At 36.2% G+C, this 26594-nt stretch overlaps 2 protein-coding genes across 17 annotated transcripts in view; one reads left to right on the forward strand and one right to left on the reverse strand.

The window, feature by feature from the left end:
• Positions 1-6194: 6194 nt before the first annotated feature.
• On the reverse strand, positions 6195-19347 carry LOC127847244 (zinc finger protein 148-like). 2 transcript variants are annotated; one of them, XM_052379033.1, is made up of 5 exons: positions 19188-19347; positions 14822-15640; positions 14262-14315; positions 13505-13603; positions 6195-12724 (listed from the first exon to the last, which is right to left on the reverse strand). In XM_052379033.1, the coding sequence occupies exons 2-5, from the start codon at positions 15392-15394 to the stop codon at positions 11198-11200; spliced, it is 2253 nt and encodes a 750-aa protein (XP_052234993.1). In that variant the 5' UTR covers positions 15395-15640; positions 19188-19347; the 3' UTR covers positions 6195-11197. The 2 variants fall into 2 exon arrangements, with proteins under 2 accessions (XP_052234993.1, XP_052234994.1); XM_052379034.1 differs by lacking the exon at positions 14262-14315.
• Positions 19348-22442: 3095 nt separating this feature from the next.
• LOC127847241 (protein scribble homolog) overlaps positions 22443-26594 on the forward strand; it is a 147989-nt gene continuing 143837 nt past the window's right edge. For all 15 annotated transcript variants that reach the window (XM_052378993.1, XM_052379000.1, XM_052378994.1 and 12 more), the window contains exons 1-2: positions 22443-22755; positions 22854-22971. In XM_052378993.1, the coding sequence (XP_052234953.1) occupies positions 22594-22755; positions 22854-22971 (280 nt within the window). In that variant the 5' untranslated portion in view covers positions 22443-22593. The remainder of the gene's footprint in view (positions 22756-22853; positions 22972-26594) is intronic.

The following is a 26594-nucleotide window of genomic DNA, read 5'->3' on the forward strand; positions in this document are numbered from 1 at the left end:
ATAAGCTTCTGTTTATATACATGTATTTAAATGAAGGTCATGAAGGTAGACTCACATACCTTAAATTAGCTCAAAATCTTAAAGTGTTCCGTAAAAAAACCTTCGGAAAACGGTTAGTACAGAAAACAAATTCAAGGTCCAATCTAATGTCGCAGTTGTAGACGATTTTGATTGTATAATATGAGTTGATGGTGATGAAAGTAAAAATGTGAAGTAGATTTTAAACGTTTCAGTAAAAATTTACTTTGAAACTTTAGAGGTGGTTTGAATTCAAAACGATAATACATTATGGTTATATGCCAGTCATCCTTTATAATACATGTCTTCATAAAGGTTTTTGAATTTCAAAGTTTGCTTTCCTTCTTCATCGAACATCACACCGTGCAATCGACTAACGCATCGTCTGCGGTTCATCCATCGGCTGCGGAAGTGTATACATGTCGGGTAAAAGCGGAGTGTAAGTATTTCCCTATTCTTTATATTTAACGTATTGAATTGAGCAGATTTGCGTGTGCTCTTTGAGAGCCTAAGTTAGAATGACGTTGTGAACGTAATCCTTACCTTCCTAGCTGCTTACTTTTAAAGAAATCCGTTAGAATGTGGTCAAAAATCAAATAAAATTCACCACTCTCTCTGTCAAACTCTACTTACACAGGATTTAGACCAAAGATAAATATTAACAACATTTTATTGAAATATTTAATCATTTCTCTTCGGTTATTCCAAATTACAGCATCCCACATGAACACACAACGTTTAAATTCGAGTGGGGTTGGAAAAACGGCTCAAGACATCGGCCGTGGCTACTTGATACATTTCTGAAATCTAATGCTTTAAGCATTGATGTGAATTTACACCTTAAAAAGTGACAAATTAAAATAAGAGAGGGTAGACCACTCCTGCACCCTCCCCGGTAGGCTTGGAATGTATTGAAGTTTGTTATTAAATGCTTTATATTGTTTAATGTAAACATTCGATATAAAAAGCACCAGTAAAAAAAGAATAAAATTAAAAAAAAGTCACCCTCAAGTGGGCTCGAACCACTGACCCTTGGTGTAAAAGCCTAACGCGTAGACCACCGGCCATCCTTGCTCATGCAATATGCAGTATTTTATATTGTATATATAAAGCAATCTGCGTAGTTTCACAAAATAAAACGACAACAACAGAACTCTCCAAATTATTCAATCGTTTCGCGTTGCAACGCTTTATAATTTTCAGGTTTTTAAATCGTCACAAGATGTATATAATGGATATATTAGAGCATGGTAAATTTTCAGTTTTACTGTTTCCTCACAAATATCTTAACTAAAACGAAAATTTGCGAATCTGAAACAACTGTTTTTTATTTTGTCAATTTACCAAAACGTGAAAAGGCCCCTTTAAATAAGAAAGGTTCAGTCTGCAAAAGTGCACAGGAAAACGTCTCGATTTGTTTACTGTAAGTTCAATTGTTCATACAGTATAAAGTAAAAAATCGAGAATTTTCCCTGTGCAAAAGTGTATCTTGTACGTATTTGAAAATTGACCTTAAAGGGATCTTTTCACGCTTTGGTAAATTGACAAAATTGAAAAAAGTTGTTTCAGATTCGCACATTTTCGTTTTAGTTATGATATTTGTGAGGAAACAGTAATACTGAACATTTACCATGGTCTAATATAGCCATTATATGCATCTTTTGACGATTTTAAAACCTAAAAATTATAAAGCGTTGCAACGCGAAACGATTGAATAATTTGGAGAGTTCTGTTTTTGTCGTTAAATTTTGTGAAACTACGAAGATTGCTTATATAAGGTATAAAATACGTTAAGCATGTGTACTCGGCGGAATAGCTCAGTAGCCTAAAGCGTTTTTACTTCAGGACTCTGGCAGGACTCCAGGGGTCACTGGTTCGAAACCTGCTCCGGGCAATGTTCTTTTCCTTTTTTTAATTTTATTCTTGATTTTTTTACTGGAGCTTTTACGATCCAATGTTTACATTTATCAATATAAAGCATTTAATGAATAAGTTAAAAAATGCCAAAATCTGTGAAAAGGCCCCTTTAACTTCTTTCTTAATAACCTTTGAGGTAGGGACACATCACAGGTGGTTAGCGTGTGGCTATGATATTAATTAGTGAAAACATCATTTTGAATGATAAATAATCATATTATAACGAAAAATTAACTTTTCTGAAGAAAAAAATATCACTATCAAATATATATTTAACAAGGTATGCAACTCACAATCAGCCCAAAACGGGGTGCATCGCTTTGAACAGCCATATCTTCATCAATTGCGCAGCGATTTTCACGATCTCGGTCTTATTCAACGCATAAATGAATTCCCTTTCTGGAAATGTATATGTCTTGCAATATTTTTACAAATGCTGGGTCAACTTTTAAGAAATAACACGATACACAACAATCATGACCCAGTTGACAGTGATCATGCAGTCTTTATGAATGAAATCTCCAGTTGTAAAGACACACCTCCGCATTGGACCAATGAAATCACTCGTATGTTTAAAATGTCAGTTAGTTGAAATGTATGTAAACAAAGGTTTCAAATGGCGCTGGACAGTTAGTCTTGATGCATAATGTAACTACAAGAACGGTAATAATGTTTTTCATACGTTTTATTGAATTATGGTATCGAACTATATGAACTTTGTAGGGAAGTTGCCCTTTACTCCGTGAAGATTTCAGTCTTGAGCAGATTGACAGACGGACAGACAGACGGACGGACAGTTTATTCAGACTTATACAACAGTACATGCCTTCATACTTACATATGCACAATTTTTTCTGTCACCTGAATCGGTATAACAACATCACATTATATAACATTTAGTAATGATTTTATAATATAAATACAATGTAACACAATCAATTTCAAGAGAAAAATGTTTATTCGAGGCGGTAATGAAAATGTATTACACAGTATTATTTAGGATCGCATTTCTTATAAAATAAATAACATAAGCTTCTGTTTATATACATGTATTTAAATGAAGGTCATGAAGGTAGACTCACATACCGTAAATTAGCTCAAAATCTTAAAGTGTTCCGTAAAAAAACCCTTCGGAAAACGGTTAGTACAGAAAACAAATTCAAGGTCCAATCTAATGTCGCAGTTGTAGACGATTTTGATTGTATAATATGAGTTGATGATGATGAAAGTAAAAATGTGAAGTAGATTTTAAACGTTTCAGTAAAAATTTACTTTGAAACTTTAGAGGTGGTTTGAATTCAAAACGATAATACATTATGGTTATATGCCGGTCATCCTTTATAATACATGTCTTCATAAAGGTTTTTGAATTTCAAAGTTTGCTTTCCTTCTTCATCGAACATCACACCGTGCAATCGACTAACGCATCGTCTGCGGTTCATCCATCGGCTGCGGAAGCGTATACATGTCCGGTAAAAGCGGAGTGTAAGTATTTCCCTATTATTGATATTTTACGTATTGAATTGAGCAGATTTGCGTGTGTTCTTTGAGAGCCTAAGTAAGAATGACTTTGTGAACGTAATCCTTACCTTCCTAGCTGCTTACTTTTAAATAAGTCCGTTAGAATGTGGTAAAAAATCAAACAAAATTCACCACTCTCTCTGTCAAACTCTACTTACATAGGATTTAGACCAAAGATAAATATGAACAACATTTTATTGAAATATTTAATCATTTCTCTTCGGTTATTCCAAATAACAGCATCCCACATGAACACACAACATTTTTATCAACGTTTAAATTCGAGTGGGGTTGGAAAAACGGCTCAAGACATCGGCCGTGGCTACTTGATACATTTCTGAAATCTAATGCTTTAAGCATTGATGTGAATTCACACCTTGAAAAGTGACAAATTAAAAAAGAGAGGTCAGACCACTCCTGCACCCTGCCCGGTAGGCTCCCCCCCCCCCCCCCCCCCCCCCCCCGTCAAAAAATCCTGCGTTCGGGCCTGCATAGCATTTATACATACTTAAGAGTAACTTCAGATAAATACTTGTTATTTAACTGATCTCTGAACATATTCATTTGGACACTACATGTAATTTACGGCGTGCTTTATGTAGGAAATTATTCTCAAAACTACGGAATACCGTAAGGGTAATCGTGGTTTCACATTAAAATCCAGAGGACGACAATGAGAGAGTGCGATAGTACTTACGATGGCGACAATATGATAGTACGATGGCGAGAACGCGAATATATAATGGCGACAATGCGATAGTACGATGGCGACAATGCGACAACGCGATAGTACGACAGCGACAGTGCGTCAATACGATGGCGACAGTGCGATAGTACGATGGCGACAATGCGATAGTGCGATAATACGATGACGACAGTGCGACAATACGATGGCGACAGTGCGATAGTACGATGGCGACAATGCGATAATACGATGATGACAGTACGACAATGCGATAGTACGATGTCGACAATGCGATGATACGATGGCGACAGAATCCCGTTAGGGCCTTCGTGGTTACACGTTAAAATCCAGAGGGCGACAATGCGATAGTACGATGGCGACAATGCGATAGTACGATGGCGATAATGCGATAGTACGATGGCGACAATGCGACAACGCGATAGTACAATCGAACTATCGCACTTTCGCCATCGTATTGTCGCACCGTTGCGTTGTGGTCATCGTACTGTGGCATTGTCGCAATCGTACTATCGAACTGTCGCTATCGTATTGTCGACCTGTCGTCATCGTATTATCGCACTATCGCATTGTCGCCATCGTACTATGGCATGGTCGACTATCGCCTTCGGGTACTAATTTGTCTTATTGCAGAAAAAAACAAAATAGATGAATTTATAAATATGTACTTTGAAAGAGAATACAGTTAATGAAATTAAATGCTTATTAAGTTATAGAATGGACATTGATGTAAGGTATGCCGAATTGTAATGTATTTTTGAAAAGTGGCTCCATCTAAGAAAAAATACGATGTGCGCATTTGTACCGGAAGGCGATAGATGACAATGCGACTGTATGATGACGACAATGCGACAATAAGATGGCGACAGTGTGATAGTACGATGGCGACAATGCGATAATACGATGACGACAGTACGATAACGCGATAGTACGATTGCGACAATTCCATGATACGATGGCGTCAGTACGATTTGACTATTGCATTGTCGCCATCGTACTGTCGCGTTGTCGTTCTGTCGTCATCGCATAATCGCGTTGTCGCCATCGTACTGTCGCATTGTCGCCATTGTATTGTCGCACTGTCGCATTGACGTCATCGTACTGTATCATTGTCGCATTTTCTCCATCGTACTATCGCATTTTCGCCATCGTACTATTGCATTGTCGCCATCGTACTATCGCATTTTCGCCCTCTGGATTTTAATGTGTAACCACGATGGCCATAACGGTATTCCGTACGACATTGAATGTCGCATTGTCGTTATCATACTATCGCGTTGTCGCCATCGCACTATCGCATTAACGCCATCGTACTATCACGTTGTCGTCATCGTACTATCGAATTGTCGCCATCGTACTATCGCGTTGTCGCCATCGTACTATCGCATTGTCGCCATCGTACTATCGCCTTGTCGTCATCGTACTATCGCACTGACGCCATCGTATTGACGCACTGTCGTCACCGTATTATCGCCCTCTGAATTTTAATTTGCAATCACGATGGCACTAACGGTATTCCGTACAAAACCCAACGTCGTTGCCATTTGAACGATCTTAATACAAAAACAACAACACAAGTTTGTTACTAATAATAAATCTCTAGTTATTTTCAACCGGGCATTATTTAAACAAAAATGCGTACAGGCAATGTTTCTATATCGGTATAATATTCGCTTTCTATTTTCCTCTTAAATTCGTATCTATATGACCATCATATTATATATTTCTGTACATTGAACAGACTGTATCTTGCCAAAAGACGTTCAATACCGTCGGCGCTTTTGGCTATTATATGGTCAACGCGAACAGAAACAAGGGCGACAACTAATGCTTTTATATGTAATTGGTGAAATCGGAGTTACATCCCTTAATACGTTTACAAGCAGGGCATTATTAACATATAATGATCATGTTGCTTATTTCAGTGTTAAATAGCAACTGATGGATATCTAGTCTTTAGACTCTTAGTTCTAAACACTGATTGCTCTGTTTTACAATGTGGCAGCAGGTCTTGAAAGAAAGAAAAAGTCACTCACAGTTGATCAACTTAGTTTATTGAATACAATAACTAGGATAAACTATATCAAGTAACCAATACATCAACAACAACTATCACTTAGGAACTCCTTTGTTCTTGTACAATAAACCCATTGAGAAAAAATATGCAAATGTATAAACAACAAAAAGTCATGCAATTAGTACTCTAACTGAATTTGATAAATGTCTAAGTATTATTTTCATAATTCAACATGCATGTTTTTCATTGCTTTAAAACCATTTTCACACGTTTGTTTAAAAACACTAATTGTTTTACGCTTGTTTCATTCAATTGCAACATTTCTGTATCTGCAAAAATTGACACAAACCAAAATGGAATAAATAACCTAAGAAAACATCAATTTATCCTTTCGCTATGTAGGTACTTAACATGAGAACAATTTAAAAATTATTGAATGTCTTTTACGTTTATGAGGTACAAAAAGTTTTTGTCTCTAGATAGTTATATACACTTTTAACGTGACTCAATTACGAAAGTTGTACACATTATGGTTACATAGTATTTGCAATATATATTGATCATTTATAGATATATGAACTTGTGAATTACGAATAAAAATTATCAGTTAAGGAGAATTATAAATGGGCTACAAAAGACGATGACAAAGATTAAAAACAAAACTCGACTGGGTTAGTAAAGTGAAGCTATCAACCAAGCCCATCAGTTCAAGAAAAAGGTATCCAAAAGATTGAGAAATGAGACATGTTTGTGATCAAATGACTGACTACATGAAAATGCACGCTGGAGTTGTTAAACAAACAGAACAGCAAAAATGACACTGCAAACATCACAGGGTGAGTAAAGAATGAAAAATGACAAACACAAAAAAAACAAATCAACATAAAATAGAATAAACTGGAACAATCTGTTCACATATATGATGATGACAACTGGGAAGTTACACAGATATTTGGAGTTGTCATGATTACGGGCTGTATACATAGCTATGAAGCAGATTCCAAATCAGTATACATTGTAGAACTATACATTGATTATTGTCCATATAAGAAAAAATATAATTTGAAAGTAAGTTGTGCAAAGTTGCTTTTTTATGTGCAAACTTCAGATTTAAATACAAAATAACATAAAATACAGGAAGATTAAACAATAAGATTCAAACATGGTAAACAATATTTCCATAACAAATACAAGTTTATAAAGTTTCCCTTGAAATGGGTCCATTTCAAAACCATTTTTCGGTTTTTGATGTTGTGTACGCATCTGATTGAACTACAGTGGTTTAAGATCTAGTCAATATAAGCCACTTTCTGCTAATTTCCCATTACAATTTGAGTATGGTAATTGGTTAAGATAAAACTGGTGTGAAATGATCTACAGTGTTCTAATTGAAAATGGGAACTGCCATGCAAGCGTTGAGTATTGCCTTCTAAGTTATGTATGTTGTATTGTATAATTGAGCATCATGCTGGGATAACATGGCTTCATTAATGTGCGTAAAGTGTTTTCCGTGATTAGCCTGTGAAGTTTGCACAGCTTATAAGCTACAACACTTTCCATGTAAAATGTACTTTTAATTCAAAGGAAGTCTCTTCTAAGCGAAACAAACTTGATGCGGATTCAATATCATATTTTTACCAGAAAGCGGCTAAAATACACATTTAATGTTTTCAACTGCAAACCCTTTATAGAAAATTTACCAACAACAAAACAGCAATATAATAATGCTATATACGGATATCACTAATCACAATATTAAATATATCTACTTCTGTTCTAAGCACTACAATAAATTATATAAAATAACATAGATTTATATATAATCTAACATCAAGTTAACATTTATTAAGGCTCAATAAGAGAAAATAAGTTAATGGGGTAACATATATACATACAATACAGTTTCATCACCTTTAAACAAAAACCAAACAAATGATATAGTTCTCCCAACAGTAAATTATATATAATTTAAAATAATATTAATAATATGATGGATAGTAATAATGATATACTCTTCAGAAACATAATATTGTAGTTCTTATACCATAATACTTCTGTACTGAATAAATTTCTCCCTTTTTTCTGGGATCCCACAAAATGAATGTCACTTGAAGATGGTTCAACTTGATAATTTGTGATGGTGCCAACATAAACCCGGTATGCTACCTCATACAAAGCAAGAAAAACTGTTTATTATACGACTTTATGGAACATTTAGAAAGAACTACAATGTACTCGCTTTTTACAGTAGCTAAACATTTCTGTGGAAAATACCTGTGTATTTTTCAACATTAAGTTATCAAACGTAAGTTATCATTATTATAGATCTCAAGCGGCTACCACAGACCCAGTCAAGCGGCTACCACAGACCCAGTCTAAAGCGGCTACCACAGACCCAGTCTATTGGCGGCTACCACAGACCCAGTCTATTGGCGGCTACCACAGACCCAGTCTATTGGCGGCTACCACAGACCCAGTCTATTGTAGTATCATAATGTTCATGAGATGTGTTTTTTCTTTACATTTTCTTAACATCAAAATTCAGTTGTACCTTTAGATTGACTATATAACTTTGATAAAAACAGTTAAGTTAAGTGAAGGATTGGAGACTTAAGTGGGGACTGTAGCAAAACAACAAATAAACAAGTAGAACCATCACCAATGTAAAAGCAAGTTAGTTTTACAAATCACAGATAAACAAAGTTAAACAGAACAAACAAACAAAATAACCCTTACATGTATAAATAGGAAGTTTTTTTTGAGAAACAAATGACGTGTTGAAAATTATACAAAAGTTCAATTTGTTCCTGAAACAATGTGCCCAACTTACAATAAATATTAAAACCCAAATGCGTGTACATGATTATTTGATCAGTATTCCAACAACTAACAAAAGTTTATGTGACATTGTCAGTTAAACTTTTTTCAAACAATTAACACTTAACATTTTAGAACATTAACAAAACAACGCAGAACTCAGAACAATAACAAAACAACGCAGAACATTTGCATTTGTTTTAAATCTTTAAAAAAAATTGTTGTTTGAAGAACAAACACTAAACGTTTCTGAATTCTTTTGGGACAAACAAATATCATCATAAATAACATGATCTGCTTATCGAGAAATAGCGCAATCCAACGTCAATCTTATGAATCATAATTATCAGCATCAAATTTTTCTTCTTCTATTAAAAATCTCAATTTCCCTCGGACAACTAACATGATTTCATTAAAGATGCACACATGCAAAATATGAAACAAACCGCAAGTGGCTAGAACAAACATAAATATAAATATTATAAATATAATTGAGTATTACAAAAGACAAGGGAAATAAGGTAATAAATATAAAGAAATTAGCTTTCAATTTGTTCAAACAATCAAAAGAATATAAATTATATGTATTAAAATTAGGAGGAAAAACGATTGCAACCTCATAATGATTCCATCTATATAGTTAACAGCTAATTTTGTATAGCTTTGCTATGTAATACAGACCTCTGCGATCTTTTTGCACAATTTAAACACTTCAACTGTTTTGTATATTTACAATCAGTTTTTTGTTGGAATGTGTTATAACCAGTAAAATAACGCCATCAAAGTATTTTTCAAATGCCAACTATTTTGTTGATCAAACTTGAATTTAATGTGGCAACTAAAATCCCTTTTCTTAGAAATGGACTTGCAGTATACTCTAGCATAAATGTCTGTGGCAAGTAAAAGAGCTATTCCATGTAACTGAGCAAGATAAACTAATATCAAACGAAAGTGAAAGGTCTGAAATCAAAGCTTAATCTATTTTCCAAGCACCCATCACTATTATGTATGAGTTGCAGTATTTTTTTTTTAATTCCATACAATCTTACAAAAAGTCTTTATTTTAGTAACATATAAATGTCTATTTGATGTTAGCTCACAATTCAATCATATATTAAGTTTGTCCCAAGATTGTTTATACATTAGGGCTCCAATGATTTTGTATTGCACATATCTGGAATATTTTTTCATCTGGAAGTACCAGTTCCCCAAACTATACAGAACTTTTCAAATAAATTTACATAAATAAAGAAGTAAAAAAACTTCAACATTTGTTCATTTAGGACCACAAATAAATGTAAATATAATCTAATTAATCATTTTTTTCAATAAATCACATGATCACATAACAAAATTATAAATATCTTATATTTAAACATCCACACAGGAAAACAGCAATCAACAAAAGCTATGACCTGAAAGTGCATCGTTCAAATGTGTTTCAAGTGATCTAACATGTATATGAACTGCAGTGACATCAAGTATGACCATGTAACACTGCTCCATATATCAATGCAATATACCGGTAATCATGATTTTTACTCATGATGCAATTATTTTAAACAGCAACAAACATTACATGCACTGAAAACATATAACTTTAAAAATTCCATTAACAGCAGCACAAGCAGGGTTCAAGTTAATCTTTTAACCAATCTTACATTACAAGGAGATACAAGAAACCATTTTTATTTTTGACCTAAGTTCGATAAATGAGAAAAACTTTTGCAGGCACAGTCTCAAACTAATAAAATAATTATGTTATTTCATTCTCTGATGGATAATGGGTTTTGCTATTCATTTAAAATCATGGAGGATTATATAAATTTTAGTAGAATACTCCTTTTTAAAGTTGTCACTGATATTCAACTTCATTATCAAGGTCATGACCAAACATGGGCTTGGTCTCCATGATTACAATTTATAAATGAAAAAATCATTCTTGGCTATATCCTGCTTGCAATTATCAACTTGTTATTATTTGATTTCATAAATAGCACACCAGAAAATCATGGAACCTTACGTACAATTTTCTCTGATACTCCTTTTTAAATTTGTCACTATTGAAATTCAACATTATTATCAAGGTCTTGATAAAACATGATCCACTATTTTAATCTTTATTTAAAATATCATTTTATCCTATATCCTGGTTGCGATTATCCCCTTGTTATTATTTGATTTCATAAAAATAGCACATCAGCTTACGGGAGATCCATGTTTGGTTCTAAATGCCAGATCATGTGTGCCATGAATTCCAAGCGATTTCCGAGTTTCTTGTAACACTTTCTGCAGGTGAAAGGGTCCGTATTGTCTGCCGTGTGAAGAGTATTGTGCAGCATACTCATGGCATTGTCCTCAAAGTAGATGCAGCAGTGCTCACATTTTATCAACTTTGGTGGCATGGGAGCCGACGCTAGCAATTCGTTAGCAGACTTCTTCAAAGCATTTTGAGCGGATGCTGCCACTGCGGCCAGAGCGGCGGAACTTGAACTTCCTGTCGGCCCCGCCAGAAGCGTGGTTTGCATTGGTGATGTGAGAAGCGACTGGTACGTAATTGCTGGATTTATCGAACTGAAGTTTGGTATAAGAGTGAGCTTTGGTAATTGAGCGCTTAAGCCTTGATTCGACACGATGTACGTTGTCTGGTTGTTGTTTGCAACAGTGGACGTGTACATATTGTGCTCTACTTTTGCTTTGATCAGTTCATTGATTTTAGGATTGAGTATTGAAAGCATTGGTTTTGAAGAAGTCTGACTTTTACTGTCCTCCACAGAAGAGCTGGCATTATTCTTGGTCTGTGGTAAGTAACCTGGCTTCTTCGACCGTGGACACGGTTTAGTGTACAACTCAGACTGTGATGAGATTTTCGCCTCCAAAGCATCATTACTACCGACATCGGCTACACCACTGTCGTCCATTTGTTCGCTGCTTTCTTCTTCACTCTTTTCATCGTCCCCCTCTCGATTGATGCCCGCAGAATCCTTCGATGAGTTCTGCTCGCTGTCTTCAGTCTCCATATCTGACTCGACCTCTTTTGTCTTCTGAATGTGCTTCACACTCTGCAGACCGAGCAGCGTGGGCAGTATGAACATGGACATTCCCTCGCCATTGACCATGTGCGTCGTTTCCTTTCCCTGGACATCCACACCATCATTGTGCCCGTTCTGCCCAAACTCCCCGTTCTGAATCTCGCCATTCCCACCAAAGTTCCTGGACTTGTTAATGGTGAAAGCTTGAGCAATTTTTCGTCTCTCTTCCTCATCCAGTTTCTTATGTGCTTCGCTCTCGGCAGCATCCTGATACTTCTTCGCATCTGCATTCAACTGCATATATTCCTCATGGTATTTCTTCTGAAGCTCCAACTCCGCCTTTTCTTTGGCCAGCTTCTCCATTCCCTCCGCAAGAAGCTTATTACTGAGTGCAGTCACGTTATCCAAGTTTGCCGGAATGTAACCTCCTGCAGGCATTTTCAGAAACGAACTCAGCGTTTTGCTGTCTTCAGAACTTGTCCCGGCAGCTGTTGTTTCAGTTTTCAGGCTCACGAAATCGTATTGACCTGAAGGCGAATCGGCTTTCTGTGCGATTGCAAACCTCGCAATGCCCTCTGGAGGCGAGGGGGCAGAATTCCCGTCTTTCATGCTGTTTAGGATGGCATCATGACACAGTTTGTGCGTCTGCATTTCTTCGAGAGATTCAAAAGCCTCCCCACATCTATGGCAGGTGAAAACCTGAAAACGTAAATCAAAATTCTTACTTCTCTTTACTTTAATATATGCAGGAACTCCACTAGGGTGATACACTACTGTTAATTTATATTTAAATGTCATTTTTCAGACATTTTCAACACGTGAGTAAACCCAGCAATATTCTTACCTGACTTGAACATCATAGAATCGTTTCATAGAAAAACCCTCTTTCAATTTTTCTAAGTAAGCAGTCCTTTTACTTGTTTGAATATGACCTTTATATTTCAAGCCCTTTCTTTTCGGAATGTGTTAATTGGCCAACCTGTTAACTCTTTCCCACTCAGAAGAAAAGGTAAAATGGATATAAGCAACCAGTATAAAACCAGAAAAGCCTGCGAGTGACTCGCAGTCTCTTCAGGTTTGATACTGTTTGCTGCTCATCAGTACGTTAGGGTAGGAAATGAAGCCTATAAACTTCAATCTAGTTCGAAAGGTCTTACATTCAATTTGACTTTCTGAGGGACTACAGACGAGTCAAAGTGCATATCTGAGTGGTATAGGGTTAACCCTTTCAGTGCGGCAACCGAATTTTGAAGGCCTTTGCAAACAGTTTGGATCCAGATGAGACGCCACAGAACGTGGCGTCTCATCTGGATCCAAACTGTTTGCTATTCTGATAATATTCTTTGAAAAAAATCGAAGAAAATGCTAATTTTAGAAATTCAGCAGACGACATTTTAGCAGACGACAAATTTCCCAGCATGCAAAGGGTTTACATGAACTAAATAAGAGAGGTTCTGAAATAAAGGAAACTACATGTACCTGCTGAAGCAAGTGTTGCTGCTGGAGGTGAAGATGCAAGGCCTGACGTTTGCTGAACTTCATGTTATTACACAGGTGGCAAACGTTGCTTTCTTTCGGCTGAAACATGAAACAGTATTCTGTAATCATTTCCCACTAAAAGCTACTTGGGCCTATCCGTCTTCTTTGAACCTATGAATTCAGATTGGATGTAAATTTGCTGACAATAGACAAACGACTTCAGTACTATCGTTTTCTTTGAACCTTTGAATGCAGATTGGATGTAAATTTGCTGACAATAGACAAACGACTTCAGTACTTTCATCTTCTTTGAATGCAGATTGGATGTAAATTTGCTGACAATAGACAAACGACTTCAGTACTATCGTCTTCTTTGAACCTTTGAATGCAGATTAGACGTAAATTTGCGGACAATAGACAAACAACTTCAGTACTATCGTCTTCTTTCAACCTTTGAATGCAGATTGGACGTAAATTTGAGGACAATAGACAAACAACTTCAGTACTATAGTCTTCTTTCAACCTTTGAATGCAGATTGGACGTAAATTTGTGGACAATAGACAAACGACTTCAGTACTATCGTCTTTTTTTAACCTTTGAATGCAGATTGGACATAAATTTGCGGACAATAGACAAACGACCTCATTACTATCGTCTTCTTTGAACCTTTGAATGCAGATTGAACGTATATTTGCGGACAATACATGTAGACAAACGATTTCAGTACTATCGGAAAAGTTAAAATCAGGTATTTACCAGGGCTTTTTCCAGATATTCAGGGGAGCCAGGACGGACACGGTGTCTAGGTTTCTGTGGAAATTATTGAAGCAAATTGGTAAAGGAGTAAAAAACATTTCAGATGAGTGATGTTCTTCAGAAAACAGGACTTAATGCATGTGCGAAAAGTGTTGTCCAAGATAAGCATGTGCAGTATGTACTGGCTAATCAGGGAGGACAAGTTACGCTTCAACTAATTTTTTGTTTTGAGTCCTTAAATGAGAAAAGTGGCGTACCTCATTAGCCTTTGCAAACTGCACAGAAATATCTGGGATGACACTTTACGCACATGCATTAAGCCCCATTTTCCCAGAGCAAGGCTCAAGTGTAAAGTTCATTTTAGGGGATAATAATTTAAGATATTTAAGATCCGTTTCAACAATGTATTCTTTCTGCAAGGTGGTTACTTTTTAGGAAAAAGCCCTGATTACTTGAAATTTCATTTTAGAACTTTGACTAACAAAACGGCAGAGAGTTCTATGAGTTTACAATGCTTCAGTGTCTTCATTTCTTCCTCTACTATGTCTACATGTACATACCGTCATGTGAACCTTCATGTGCTGCTTCACGTGATCACTCCTCGTAAATCTGCGGCCACATATCGAACAGGCATACGGACGCTCTCCGCTGTGCACACGGACGTGGCGCTGGAGTTTTGACGGTGTCCGGTAAGTCTTCCCGCAAACTGAGCACTCGTGAGGCGTTTTCCCCTCCACATGCTCCTGAATGTGTTTCTGCATCTGGTCCGTTGATTCAAACTGCTGACCGCAGTACCGGCACATGTACTGAGTAACGACCTGAACGCTGGCAGATGCCGATGTCTTGGCGAACATTTTTGTTGTTAGCGTCGGCGATTGCTTTAGTGACAGCGCCTCCGTCATCTTTCCGACAATAGGGCTTCCAGATAGGCCCTCTTTGGCATCTATAATGTTGTTGTTGTTGTTGTTGAGACCATTAAAAACAGATCCCGAGGCTGGAGAGATGAAGATTGATGTTGCATTTGCCTGGGAGGCCTTGCTATTTGCGAGCTGAGCGGCTATCTGGTTGATGCTGAGCGTTTTTTGGTTCCCTGCAGATTGCCCAGGTTCAATCTTGACGGAAAACTTTTCCATAATATGGTAGCGAAAATTCGTAGCGATGGTGCCAGTGCTATCAGCATAGATGATGTGTGTTTGAGATGAACGCTAGACGGATAGAAAGATGAAGACAAAGAAAGACGGCTCAACGATGGCAGTTGTCGTTCTCAGCCTTGGAAATGAAGATGAATGGGCTAATGATGATTCATTTTGTTCGATCAATGAGTTGAGTCGTCTCTTCTAGGATGTCTCCGTTTTCTGGCAGAGGCGATATCAGGGGATCTGTAACACACAAATTTGTAGGAATGTAAGAACATTTTAGGAATATTAGTTTTCTGGACTAAAATTCCCATTACCTTCGCATAAGCTGTATTAGAAACAATGTTCTTAAAAGTGTGTGTGTGTGTGTGTATTTTTAAGTTTATGGAGTCCTTCCCACATCTGAGGCTACATTATGTGAGGTCTTTCCCACATCTGAGGCTACATTATGTGAGGTCCCAGAGTATGACCCTGAACCTAATAACTTGACTCACAAATTTTAAGACGAATTTTTTTAATTAAAGCTGTAATTTCCAATTATTTTTTTTACTGAAATATATTTTGATTTTGATCTGATCTTGTGCTGTAAGGGAAACAAGAGTACCCAGAAAAATCCCAATTGTTCGGTATAGTGACCACCAATAAGTCATATGTGCTGGGAACAGGGATTGAACCCAGGTCTTCTAGGTGAGATATTATCCCTTTGCCACTTACCAGTAGATACGTGTTTTGATGCATTTGTATTCCCTTAGAAAGTTGCTTTTAATTAAATACCTTTCTTACTAAATTCAAGTTTGAAAGGCTTTATTTCCAACCCTTAGATACTGATGAGCAGCAAACAGCATAAAACCTGAACAGACTGCCAGTCACTCGCAGGCTGCTCTGGTTTTATGCTGTTTGCACATGGCCATTTTCACTTTGCTTCTGAGTGGGAAAGGGTTAATGCTATGAATACATGTATATTCCATATCAAGCCTAAGCGTGCAGGAAAAAAGATCCACTGTGCCAATATTCCGGTCTGGCAAGTAAATAGATACTGCCAATCCAAAACCAAAGTTGTCAGTCCAAAATTGTAAAAGGCTGAATACTGTGAATATAGTAAAAAAAGTTTACCTGTTTTCTTCAATTGTAGTACACAATTAATACTCAAGAAGTACGTTTTTTTAAGAATATAACACAATTGTCAAGGAACAGCTATAAAAATGTTTTCAACTTTTAAAGAATTTTGATCACAAAAGACTAATTGCTTTACCGGTACTCTAAAACTTTAGCAAGCAAAGTCATTGAATTGATATCCCCCGCCAAAAGTAAATTTTGTGACAGACGGATGGACGGACTGACAGACAGACAGACAAAGCCAATGTTATATCCCTCCGCTTTTGGGAGATGATAAAGTTCAACATGGCTTGCATTCAAAGAGATTTAGGAATTGTTTATTCCCAATAATTGTCACATGACTATCAAATTTTTCAGTCATTTATTAAGTTCTTTTATTTCTGGAAACAAATTTTAAGCAATTTTCTTTGTTTGCTTCAATCCTTTGGCAGATGACCACTGATTGAAAAAGTGCTCATCTTAACCAAACCTTGAATTAATACTTAAAATAAAATACTTAAATGCTCAAAAAGTGTATCTAGCACTGTCAAAACTTCAAAATGTTTGAAGAAGACTTCTTAATCAAAGGACATGGAGTAGTTTTGACTTCCTGATTCTTATAGTTAATGAAAGCACTATGGGAAACTGTAGGTGTTTTTGGTTCCAAAGTTGGGTCCGTACATTTACCCTGGGTAAGGAAGCTTAGCATTTATCAGGCAGGTGTAAATCCTGTTAACCCATTTATGCCTAGCGTCTAGAAAAAAGGCCTTGGCAAACAGCATAGACCCAGATGAGACGCTGCATGATGCGGCATCTCATCAGGGTCTGCGCTGTTTGCTTAAAGGAATTTCTGTAAGAAATATTCTAAATATAGAAATAAATATACTAAACATCCCTAATTTTGGAAATAAAATGATCCAATTTAGAAGGATGAGAGAGTCCATTGGGCATAAATGGGTTTATGAAAGCATGGAACATCTCCCCACTGGCCAATGGCCAGATCCCTATCCCAGGTATGTTTGTACACATGCTGTGTACATACCCAGTTTCCAGTGATTAGAAATCTGATCTTTCTATGGATGTCTGGGTTTTTAGTAGACTGATAAGCATCATTAGGCTGGGCCAAATATATTGACTTATTGGCTCTGAAACAATTAACTGATAGCTATTTGAATAGCATTTCCTTCTTAACATCAGAGTTTTAACTTAAGTAAATATGATACAATTAATTATGTTGTCAACTTGTGTCATTTAAGTATATTGCCTTTTAGGCCAATGTATTTTACTTGAACAGTATGTTATAAGACGAAATATAAGCAATTCAACATTGTACTTTCAGTTTAACAGTAATAATTGTATTGCTGTTACACATGCATGAACATTCAAGGTAAATGTACAGAGGCAGTTTGTTTCTATCACAAACATTAATCTGTTTCATTTAAGTGTTGTTGTTGTTTTTTTCATGAGTTACTTAAAATAGTCTTAAATTGTTTTTCTCTTATAATTCATATACAACTGTTTGTAAAAGATATAAGTTGACAAACAAAAGTTGATGTGAGGAAAAAATAAATGATGTGTTTGCCTAAATGTGTTAACATCAAAATTGAATGAGAATTAATCTCAATTCATATTATGCTTGTTTACTGTATTTTTGCAAATATTTATAACAAAAATTCCTTTGCCTCACCATCTCCTTTCTCAAAACAGGTCATACTTGTTTTCTTCCATTTAATAAAAGCCTTGATTCATGTTAACAATGGAAATCATACACATCCTCAATTTCCCATTGTTCTTGTCAAAAACTCCCTTATTATCTCAACAAAACCAATAATCAATGACCACCTATACCAAAACTTAATTGTTCTCATGCAACACATTATTGGAAACTGGCCGGTCAATAAACATCTGTCTGAGTCTAATACTATACATATACCCTGGTATTCATCCCCACACCCCAGAATGTTGCTAAGGGCCACAAACAAGCCTATCCCCCACACCGGGGCCTCTCCGATATACGAAAATATCCAATACACTACGCCATGCCTACATGTATATACCCCAGTCGATTACCTGCAGACCTTTTAACCCACATACGTCAATACACAACCGAGTCACGTGATTTCGCACTTAGCATTCAAACCCGTTAGTCACGTGACCTGTCAAAACCCGATAGGGAATCCGAACGGATCGGCCATGATGGTTCTCTTATCTATTAGAATTATGTCAGCATTCTACTTTCCTTTTGAACACACTCCGCCCCGAATAAATTCTTAATAAGCGAACCAATGGCCCATAATTAGTTTGAGATTAAATTGAGCATTGTTGAAACGGGGCCAAACAAACCACCTCGTTACCTGCGTATGCAGGAAATAAGTAGATACAAGTCGCTGTCAAAATTCTTTTTTTTAAACCGAAACAAAATCACCCTACGGTAAAACAATGCATGTATTCATCAGACGTGTGTTGTTTACATACAACCTCACTTTTTTCGCCGCTATTCGCATAATAAATGAGAATTTATGTGAATAAACTAAAACGGGAAATCAGCCAATCGATAGCTAGGGCCGACATATTTACTGTCTACTGACCTTTTAAGGGGGAGAAATAGGGCACAGAAAAACTTAACGCGAATAACACTCAACGTTTAAAACTAACAACACAATACAACGAATACTAGATAAATAAATATTCTTACCTTCGATGTAAAAATTCGACCCCTTTATCACATAAATTTCCCTTAAATCCGTTTTTTCTACATCGAAAAGTCCCCTGCTCTCGTTAGGGATAAACTGCCTGTTCTGGCCTGCAGGGATTTGCGAAGGGAGGTAATTTATCCCTTACTAAGTAAACATTCCGCGTGGAGGCCCGTCGTTGTGTATTAAACAGAGGGGGTCGCATGATTCAGTGGCATTTTCTGTGTAATTATGTGTCAGTGGATTATTTTAAACGTTTGGGGGAAATAACCTTATAGACGACAGCATAGTGTGTGTTTTTACATTTGAAGTTGGGGGTGTGTAGAAAGTGTATTCACAGATCACTTCCCTGTATTTTAATAATTTCGTTCCTTGTACAACTGAACTGGCGGTTAGAAAGAAGAGATAAAAACGTTACCATGTTAATTTATGTCTTTAACTTTATTTGAAAGTTTATTTAAAAGAAGTGATGAATGAAAGTTAAAGTTGAACGTTATTAGTATTAAGTCGTATGGTTTATTTTATATAATTAACGCTATGTGCAGTCAGTTGGAATTAATTAATACTCCATAATTCATATTGAAATATGATAAGTAACACGTCTGTTTTTTGGCTTTTCTTTTCATGTTTAAACCGTTGTTAAATTTATTTCTTCTAACTATATTAAACTTTATTGTTAAATAATTGATATTTGGTAGACATGTGTCTAAACGAATTCTTTTTTGTATTTATAACGTTTTAATAAATCATGCCATTGTTACAATTTTAATGTATGTTTTGATCTGTGAAAGTATAGCTAAATAAAAGTTTCAAGTTATTTGTTTTTCTCATTATGGTATAACTTATATTATTAACGCTACGTACAGTCAACTAGAAAATAATACTTAATGACAAGCGTAGAATTCATATTCCAATATTATAAACAACGACATGTGTTGTTTTTCGGTTCTTCTTGTCATAAATAAATCGTTGTAAACTTGGGTCTTCAAACACTATGAGACTTTGTTCTTAACTAATTCATATTTGGTAGAGATGTTTCTAAACGGATTTAAGTTATTTTGATAGCGATTGAATAATGCAATAATTGAAACTGTCGACTTTTACATCATGCGTTTTACGCATTAGCAGCACATTTTTCACAATCACACGAATACGCATTAGCAGCACATTTTCACAATCACACGAATACGCATTAGCAGCACATTTTTCACAATCACACGAATACGCATTAGCAGCACATTTTTCACAATCACACGAATACGCATTAGCAGCACATTTTTCACAATCACACGAATACGCATTAGCAGCACATTTTTCACAATCACACGAATACGCATTAGCAGCACATTTTTCACAATCACACGAATACGCATTAGCAGCACATTTTCACAATCACACGAATACGCATTAGCAGCACATTTTTCACAATCACACGAATACGCATTAGCAGCACATTTTTCACAATCACACGAATACGCATTAGCAGCACATTTTTCACAATCACACGAATACGCATTTAATCATATTTTAAAACAATCTGTGCATATACTGAGAACTAAATGAAAAAAAGAAATATTTATTTCCATGACAATCGATAAGTAGGAGATTTGGCCATCATGCCACTAAACATAAAGTTCTTAAAGGGGCTTTTTCACGTTTTGGTAAATTGACAACATTAACAAATTGTTTAAGATTCGCAAATTTTCGTTGTAGTTATGAAATTTGTGAGCAAACAGTAATACTGAACATTGACCATGCTCTAAAATATCCATAATATGCATCTTTTGACGATTTAATACCCTGAAAAGTATAAAGCGTTGCAACGCGAAACCATTGAATAATCTGGAGCGTTCCGTTGTTGTCGTTATATTTTGTGATACTACGAGCATTGCTTGTCGTCATATATTGTTATATTAAGTATAAAATACAGCACTTATTGAATTAGCACGGATGGTCGAATGGTCTTTATGATCGACTTTTACTCCAGGGGTCAGTGGTTCGAGTGGGTTACTTTTTTTCTTTCTTTAATATTATTCTTGTTTTTTACTGGAGCTTGTAAGATCCAATGTTTACACCTATCAATATAAACCATTTGATGAAAAACCTCAATACACGCAAAAATCGGTGAAAAGGTCCCTTTAAAGATAAAAATAATTAAAAGTTATAATTATATCTTGTACTATTAACATCAGAAATCTCGCGCAGAAAAGATGTTTTCCGTATACTTATAACCTTTTCCAAGCGTACACATTTTATGTCATGCAGTTTGAGCGTAAAAAATCACGGAATTGTTATTTATTTTCTATTAGATATACTCTTCATGTACCTTTACGGACTTTGTTGTCTCAAATATGTACCGTTAAATATGGTTTTGTCGCAAATACCGTTAATTTTAATGTTTTGACGTGTTATGACATTTTTTTCCTCATATATATCGCTCAGGATCATGTTCCGTCGTTAATAATCATGGCTAAATTATTCTATGTACGACAATCGACGATGTTCCGACATGCACCGTAATGGCACATAATGTGCCATGTACCGCATTAAATCGTATTCTACCATGCAACGTACGCCATGGATCATATTATATCTCGCACCACGACCCAAAGATCTATAGATCTTTGCATGACCAATTACTGATCATGTTCTTCTGGATCCTACCACACTGCGTTCGATGCATTCTTATCACGTTGCTTTTGCAACCAACCTATAAGGTCTGTATCTTTCAGTGTTAACACCAAAGTGCGTTCAACAAATTTCTGTCACCACAGACTTAAATCGTCCGGAAATAGTCACCAGAATTTGCGAGAAAACGTTTTTCCTTGTGAATAAGTTGAACCCTGTTTGTACCAAGCTCTGCAGTTAGGCTACTGCGGTGGTTGGAACACTCGTTTCTCAGCGAGGCAGGAGTTCGCTCCCCACGCGGTGCACGTGAAGATGGCTTTTACATCAAAAATAAAATATCGAAATTAAATCGTCCATAATTTCTAAGTAATTAAGAAAAGTATTAATTGTTTCTGGATTCAATAGGGTTGTCATATTACACAGTCGTGCAGTTACCTCATAAATTAGACGTACGCTTTTAAAAGATTCGGAGAAAGGACACATTTATGTAAATTTCACTAATCGAAAAAAAGATCCATTGCGTGGTGAAAGGGAGACAACACGTGTAATAAAGTGAGATTAGTCGGTGCGCTCATAATTGGGTTTTGTCCCATTAGGAAGAATGCTGCATTGTGGGATAAAATCTGTGACGTCACATGCTATATACAGTATTCGAATTGTAGATATGTAGCCTGTGTTTTTGCTCCAAAAAAGTGACTAATTTCTTCCCCACTTTGATTTATCTGCTTTCTTTAGTTAAGTCACATGTTGTCCGAAGTGACCTAGTGGATATTAAGTGCCATGTTTAAGTGTATTCCCATTTTCAAGGCGTGTAATCGCCAAGTGGAATGGGTTGACCGGAGGCACTGCAATCTTCAGTCAGTACCTGATGATGTTATGCGGTATACCAGGTCCTTGGAAGAGGTTTTCCTGGACGCAAACAGTATAAGAGAACTTCCAAAGGTATGTCCTACGTATGTCCGATGTCCATTTGTCAGTTTTAAGGTGAATACTCGAAGAAATTCCTCAATTGTGTGACTTTGATTTTTTTCTCTTTGCAGAACTTTTTTCGTCTTGTTCAACTGCGAACTGTTACGCTGAGCGACAATGAGATCTCCAAATTACCACAAGACATAGCTCAGTTGGTCAATATGGTCGAGCTTGACATCAGTAGAAATGGTAAGAATCGTTTAGAAATTAAGATATATTCGTGTAAACACCCGGCATTTCGCTTGACCTAGTTTTATGGTCACCGCCATCTTGGATTTTCCAAGTGGCCTATTGATGATAGGTTGATTAGAAGTATGATGTGCCCCAGGTGTGATTAGTGATAAAGGTGTTCACAAATTGAACTTAATTTTGTTTAATTAATTAATTTGCATAATTTAATCACACATCATGCCTTATTTTGCACGGTCATAAGTTAATGTTTTAGGCTCACAATAACAACATCAGGTTACATGAATTAGTTAAGATCTCAGGTGGCCAAACAAGTACATTTATGCTATGAGTAATTTGTTTAGTTGCTCGCAAATCACAAAGTTCTGACTCATAAGAAATATAGAAGAAATGATAATAAAAATAAGAAATGTAGTGGTTTAGTTTTTAGTGCAATTTCTTTGTCAAAATATATGAATGTGTAGAACTTTTTCAAATTAATGTATTAAAGTTCATGTTGCTGATGCTGAACTGGATGCTTATTAATGTATTAAAGTTCATGTTGCTGATGCTGAACTGGATGCTTTAGTCAATTGAACCGTGTCTGTTCATCCTGACAACATGTTTGCCCTAAGCCCATAAGTCGTGTATCATATGCATATATTATTAGTAATGATAGTTGCTTAAAGATGTGTTATTAAATGTTTGACACATGTTTTGATATTTTACATTATGGTTACAGCAGTGTTTTTTTTTAATGAAATATTCGGCGTTATTCGGCCCCATTCCCCCATCTTAAGAGTATATAGTTTTCCCCCCAATATTTTTAAAATTCCCCTCTTGGAAGTGTTATTAAATTTTCAGTGTTTTTTTTTTGATGAAATATTCGGCGTTATTAGGCCCCCATTCCCCCATCTTTACTGTATATATTTTTCCCCAAAATATTTTTTAAATTCCCCTCTCGGAAGTGTTATTCAATTTTAATCAATACCTCATTTAAATACGTCTTTCGTTACGAATTTTCTACAATTTTCCTGAACTGCATCCGCATGTTTACTTTATTTTAGCCTTTACCGCAAACTGTACGTAGTTCACTATCACGACTTTCGCTTTACGACATCTACCACAAACCATACGTATTCCAACATGTTGCACAACAACAAAAGCTATCGTAAAAAAAATTGACAAATCTGTTTTAACTTAAAAATAAACTGATATTCTTTTCAAACAAGTACAACTTAAAAGTCAGTCTTCTTCAAATGCCGGCAGTGAAACGCCAGAAACGTCCGGTCAAGAGAGTGTTGAAAGACTGTTTAGTTTGCTCAACCTGCTTTGCACACCACAGAGAAACAGGCTTGGGGAAGCTACACTGAAGTCTCTGATCAGACTTTGTCTGCACACAGAGAGACTTGGTGAAGAGGAGGTCACCAGAATAATTGATAAATTCGCTGAAAAGCCCAGAAATGTTGAACTTTGAACATGAACATAACATGTTAATGAATAAAAGAGTTTGAATTATGTTTTTCTCCCTCTGTATGGTGAATTATAGTGTTAAAACTTGATTTTGTACTGTTACTAGCTAAGCATAAAAATTTCCCCCTTTTCCCCTTTTAAGCGCGAATTCCCCCCCCACCCCTCTGGGGACCCGACCCCCTTCCCCAAAAACTGAAAAAACACTGTGGTTACAGTGAAGAAATTTACTCTGATAGACCATACATAATAAATTAATTCAGGGTCAATAAAACAGCTTGTTTGATCAATCAGGCTATTTCTGTTTTAATTTTTTAGCTTAAAAGGAACGTATATATGTAAATAAAATGATTCATAATAATAAGAACTACAATAAAACTAAATAAGGACATTAGCCCCATGGATGCTTGCCACTATCAGTCAAAGTATGGCTTAAAGAAAACTATTAAGGCCAACCTGAGTGAGAGTCGAACCATGGCCCTAGAAATGCATCGGTGGGGATCAAAGTTTATTGAACAGTAACTGCTGCATGTCTCCAAGAGTGTCGGTCCCAAGTGAGCACTGAAACTGAACTTTTGACCAAAAAAAAGGCAAATGAAAGAAATGTAAATGGGTTTGCCTATTTAAGTACCAAGGAATCAAAAATACCCAAAATACCCAATTTAAATATTTCATTAGATTTTCCAGGTTTTTTTATCTGATTTTGGGGAAAGGCCTGGCCTTTTTGAGGGGAAAAAAATCGCGCAAAATGCCGGATTTTGGGGAAAAAATCTTGCGAAATGCGGATTTTGGGGAAAATAAGGAAAGTCTTAAATAATCAATTTAACATATTTTGCTGTTTTTAAAACAAATTCAAGGCAACAGATAATTTAATTGTGCAATATGTTATATTTTCTACACTTGATCAGGTTAACTTATGTATTAAAAGTAAAAAAAAAAAAAAAAAAATTTTGTTCAGGGCTTTCCTTTGACCCGAGCTCCCGGGTTTTGACGCTTGAAAATTACAGAAGATCCCTTTTTGACTCTTGAGAAAATTACGTCATGCGTCACATTTGACCCGGGGGAATATACCGACTTGCGTCAACGAGATCAAAAGTTGTTAAGACTAAGCGATAATTGGCTCGGGGCGGAGTATCTCATTTAGTACACGCTAAGCGTTAATCATCGAAGCACAAGTCCACCCAGTAGGCGGAGTTTGGTTAATTAAGAAATCTAGTACTGACCAAAAAAAACACTGCTGGTTCGATGCCGCGTGTATTAACTTTCCATTATTTATCATAGCGTTTGTTATCAGCTGTTTGCGGAAAAGACGTGTAGCAAAAAAACCCACCTAGTTGCAATAATCCAACTCCCAGCTATTGACCCTCTGAGCTGTACGTATGTACTCATCAAAGCTCAGAGCATTTAAGAAGACCTATAAACCCACCAAAACAGAATGGACTCATCCGCGTCCGTTTTAATAACATTCAATATAAAATAATAACATCCATATCCACAGAACACCGTAAAGCATATTTTGAGATATTTCCAGAGTATGGCAGAATGTATTTCCAAAGCTGAATGCACCCATCACTGTTTTACTTCATGATTGCTCAGTTCAAAGACGCGCGAAAGTTATGCTGGCATATGAACTGTCTACAACGTCAAATTACACGTTTTGTATCAAAGTTGCTAAAAATAACTATAGAACCGATATAACTGACCTTGTGGCAAAGTGACAGTTTTTGCATGAGCTAATTGATTACAAAATACATGTAGGCGTAATAATTGACCGTTTGAGAAGGCATAGAAAACGGCGTGTTTGTCGTACGTCTTCAGTGAAGATGGCACATGAAATAATTAAAGGGCGTCGGAATTTTTGATGGGATTAAATACGGAGGCACCTTTATCGGCGAGTAGAAATAATTTCCTTTTATAGTTTACCGAATTATATAGGCTATTGTGTTTAGGTACCACCCGTATGTTGTTGTTTTTAACCAGGTTTTCCGAAGGAAAAAACTGGTTATTAGATTGGCGAATGCGGGCGGGCTGGCTGGCTGGCGGGCTGGCTGGCGGGCGGGCGGAACAAGCTTGTCCGGGCCATAACTATGTTGTTCATTGTCAGATTTTAAAATCATTTGGCACATTTGTTCACCATCATTGGACGGTGTGTCGTGCGAAATAATTACGTCGAT

The sequence above is a fragment of the Dreissena polymorpha genome, chromosome 10 (assembly GCF_020536995.1).
Source record: "Dreissena polymorpha isolate Duluth1 chromosome 10, UMN_Dpol_1.0, whole genome shotgun sequence".
In the NCBI taxonomy this organism is placed as follows: domain Eukaryota; kingdom Metazoa; phylum Mollusca; class Bivalvia; order Myida; family Dreissenidae; genus Dreissena; species Dreissena polymorpha.

What these genes read in the sequence shown, in the direction of transcription:
- LOC127847244 (XM_052379033.1), bottom strand. Translation starts at nt 15,394, where the DNA reads ATGGAAAAGTTTTCCGTCAAGATTGAACCTGGGCAATCTGCAGGGAAC. An exon ending in ACATGAAGGTTCACATGACG is followed by an intron (nt 14,316 to 14,821) that starts GTATGTACATGT and finishes TAATTTCCACAG; the next exon opens with AAACCTAGACACCGTGTCCG. An exon ending in AATATCTGGAAAAAGCCCTG is followed by an intron (nt 13,604 to 14,261) that starts GTAAATACCTGA and finishes TTCATGTTTCAG; the next exon opens with CCGAAAGAAAGCAACGTTTG.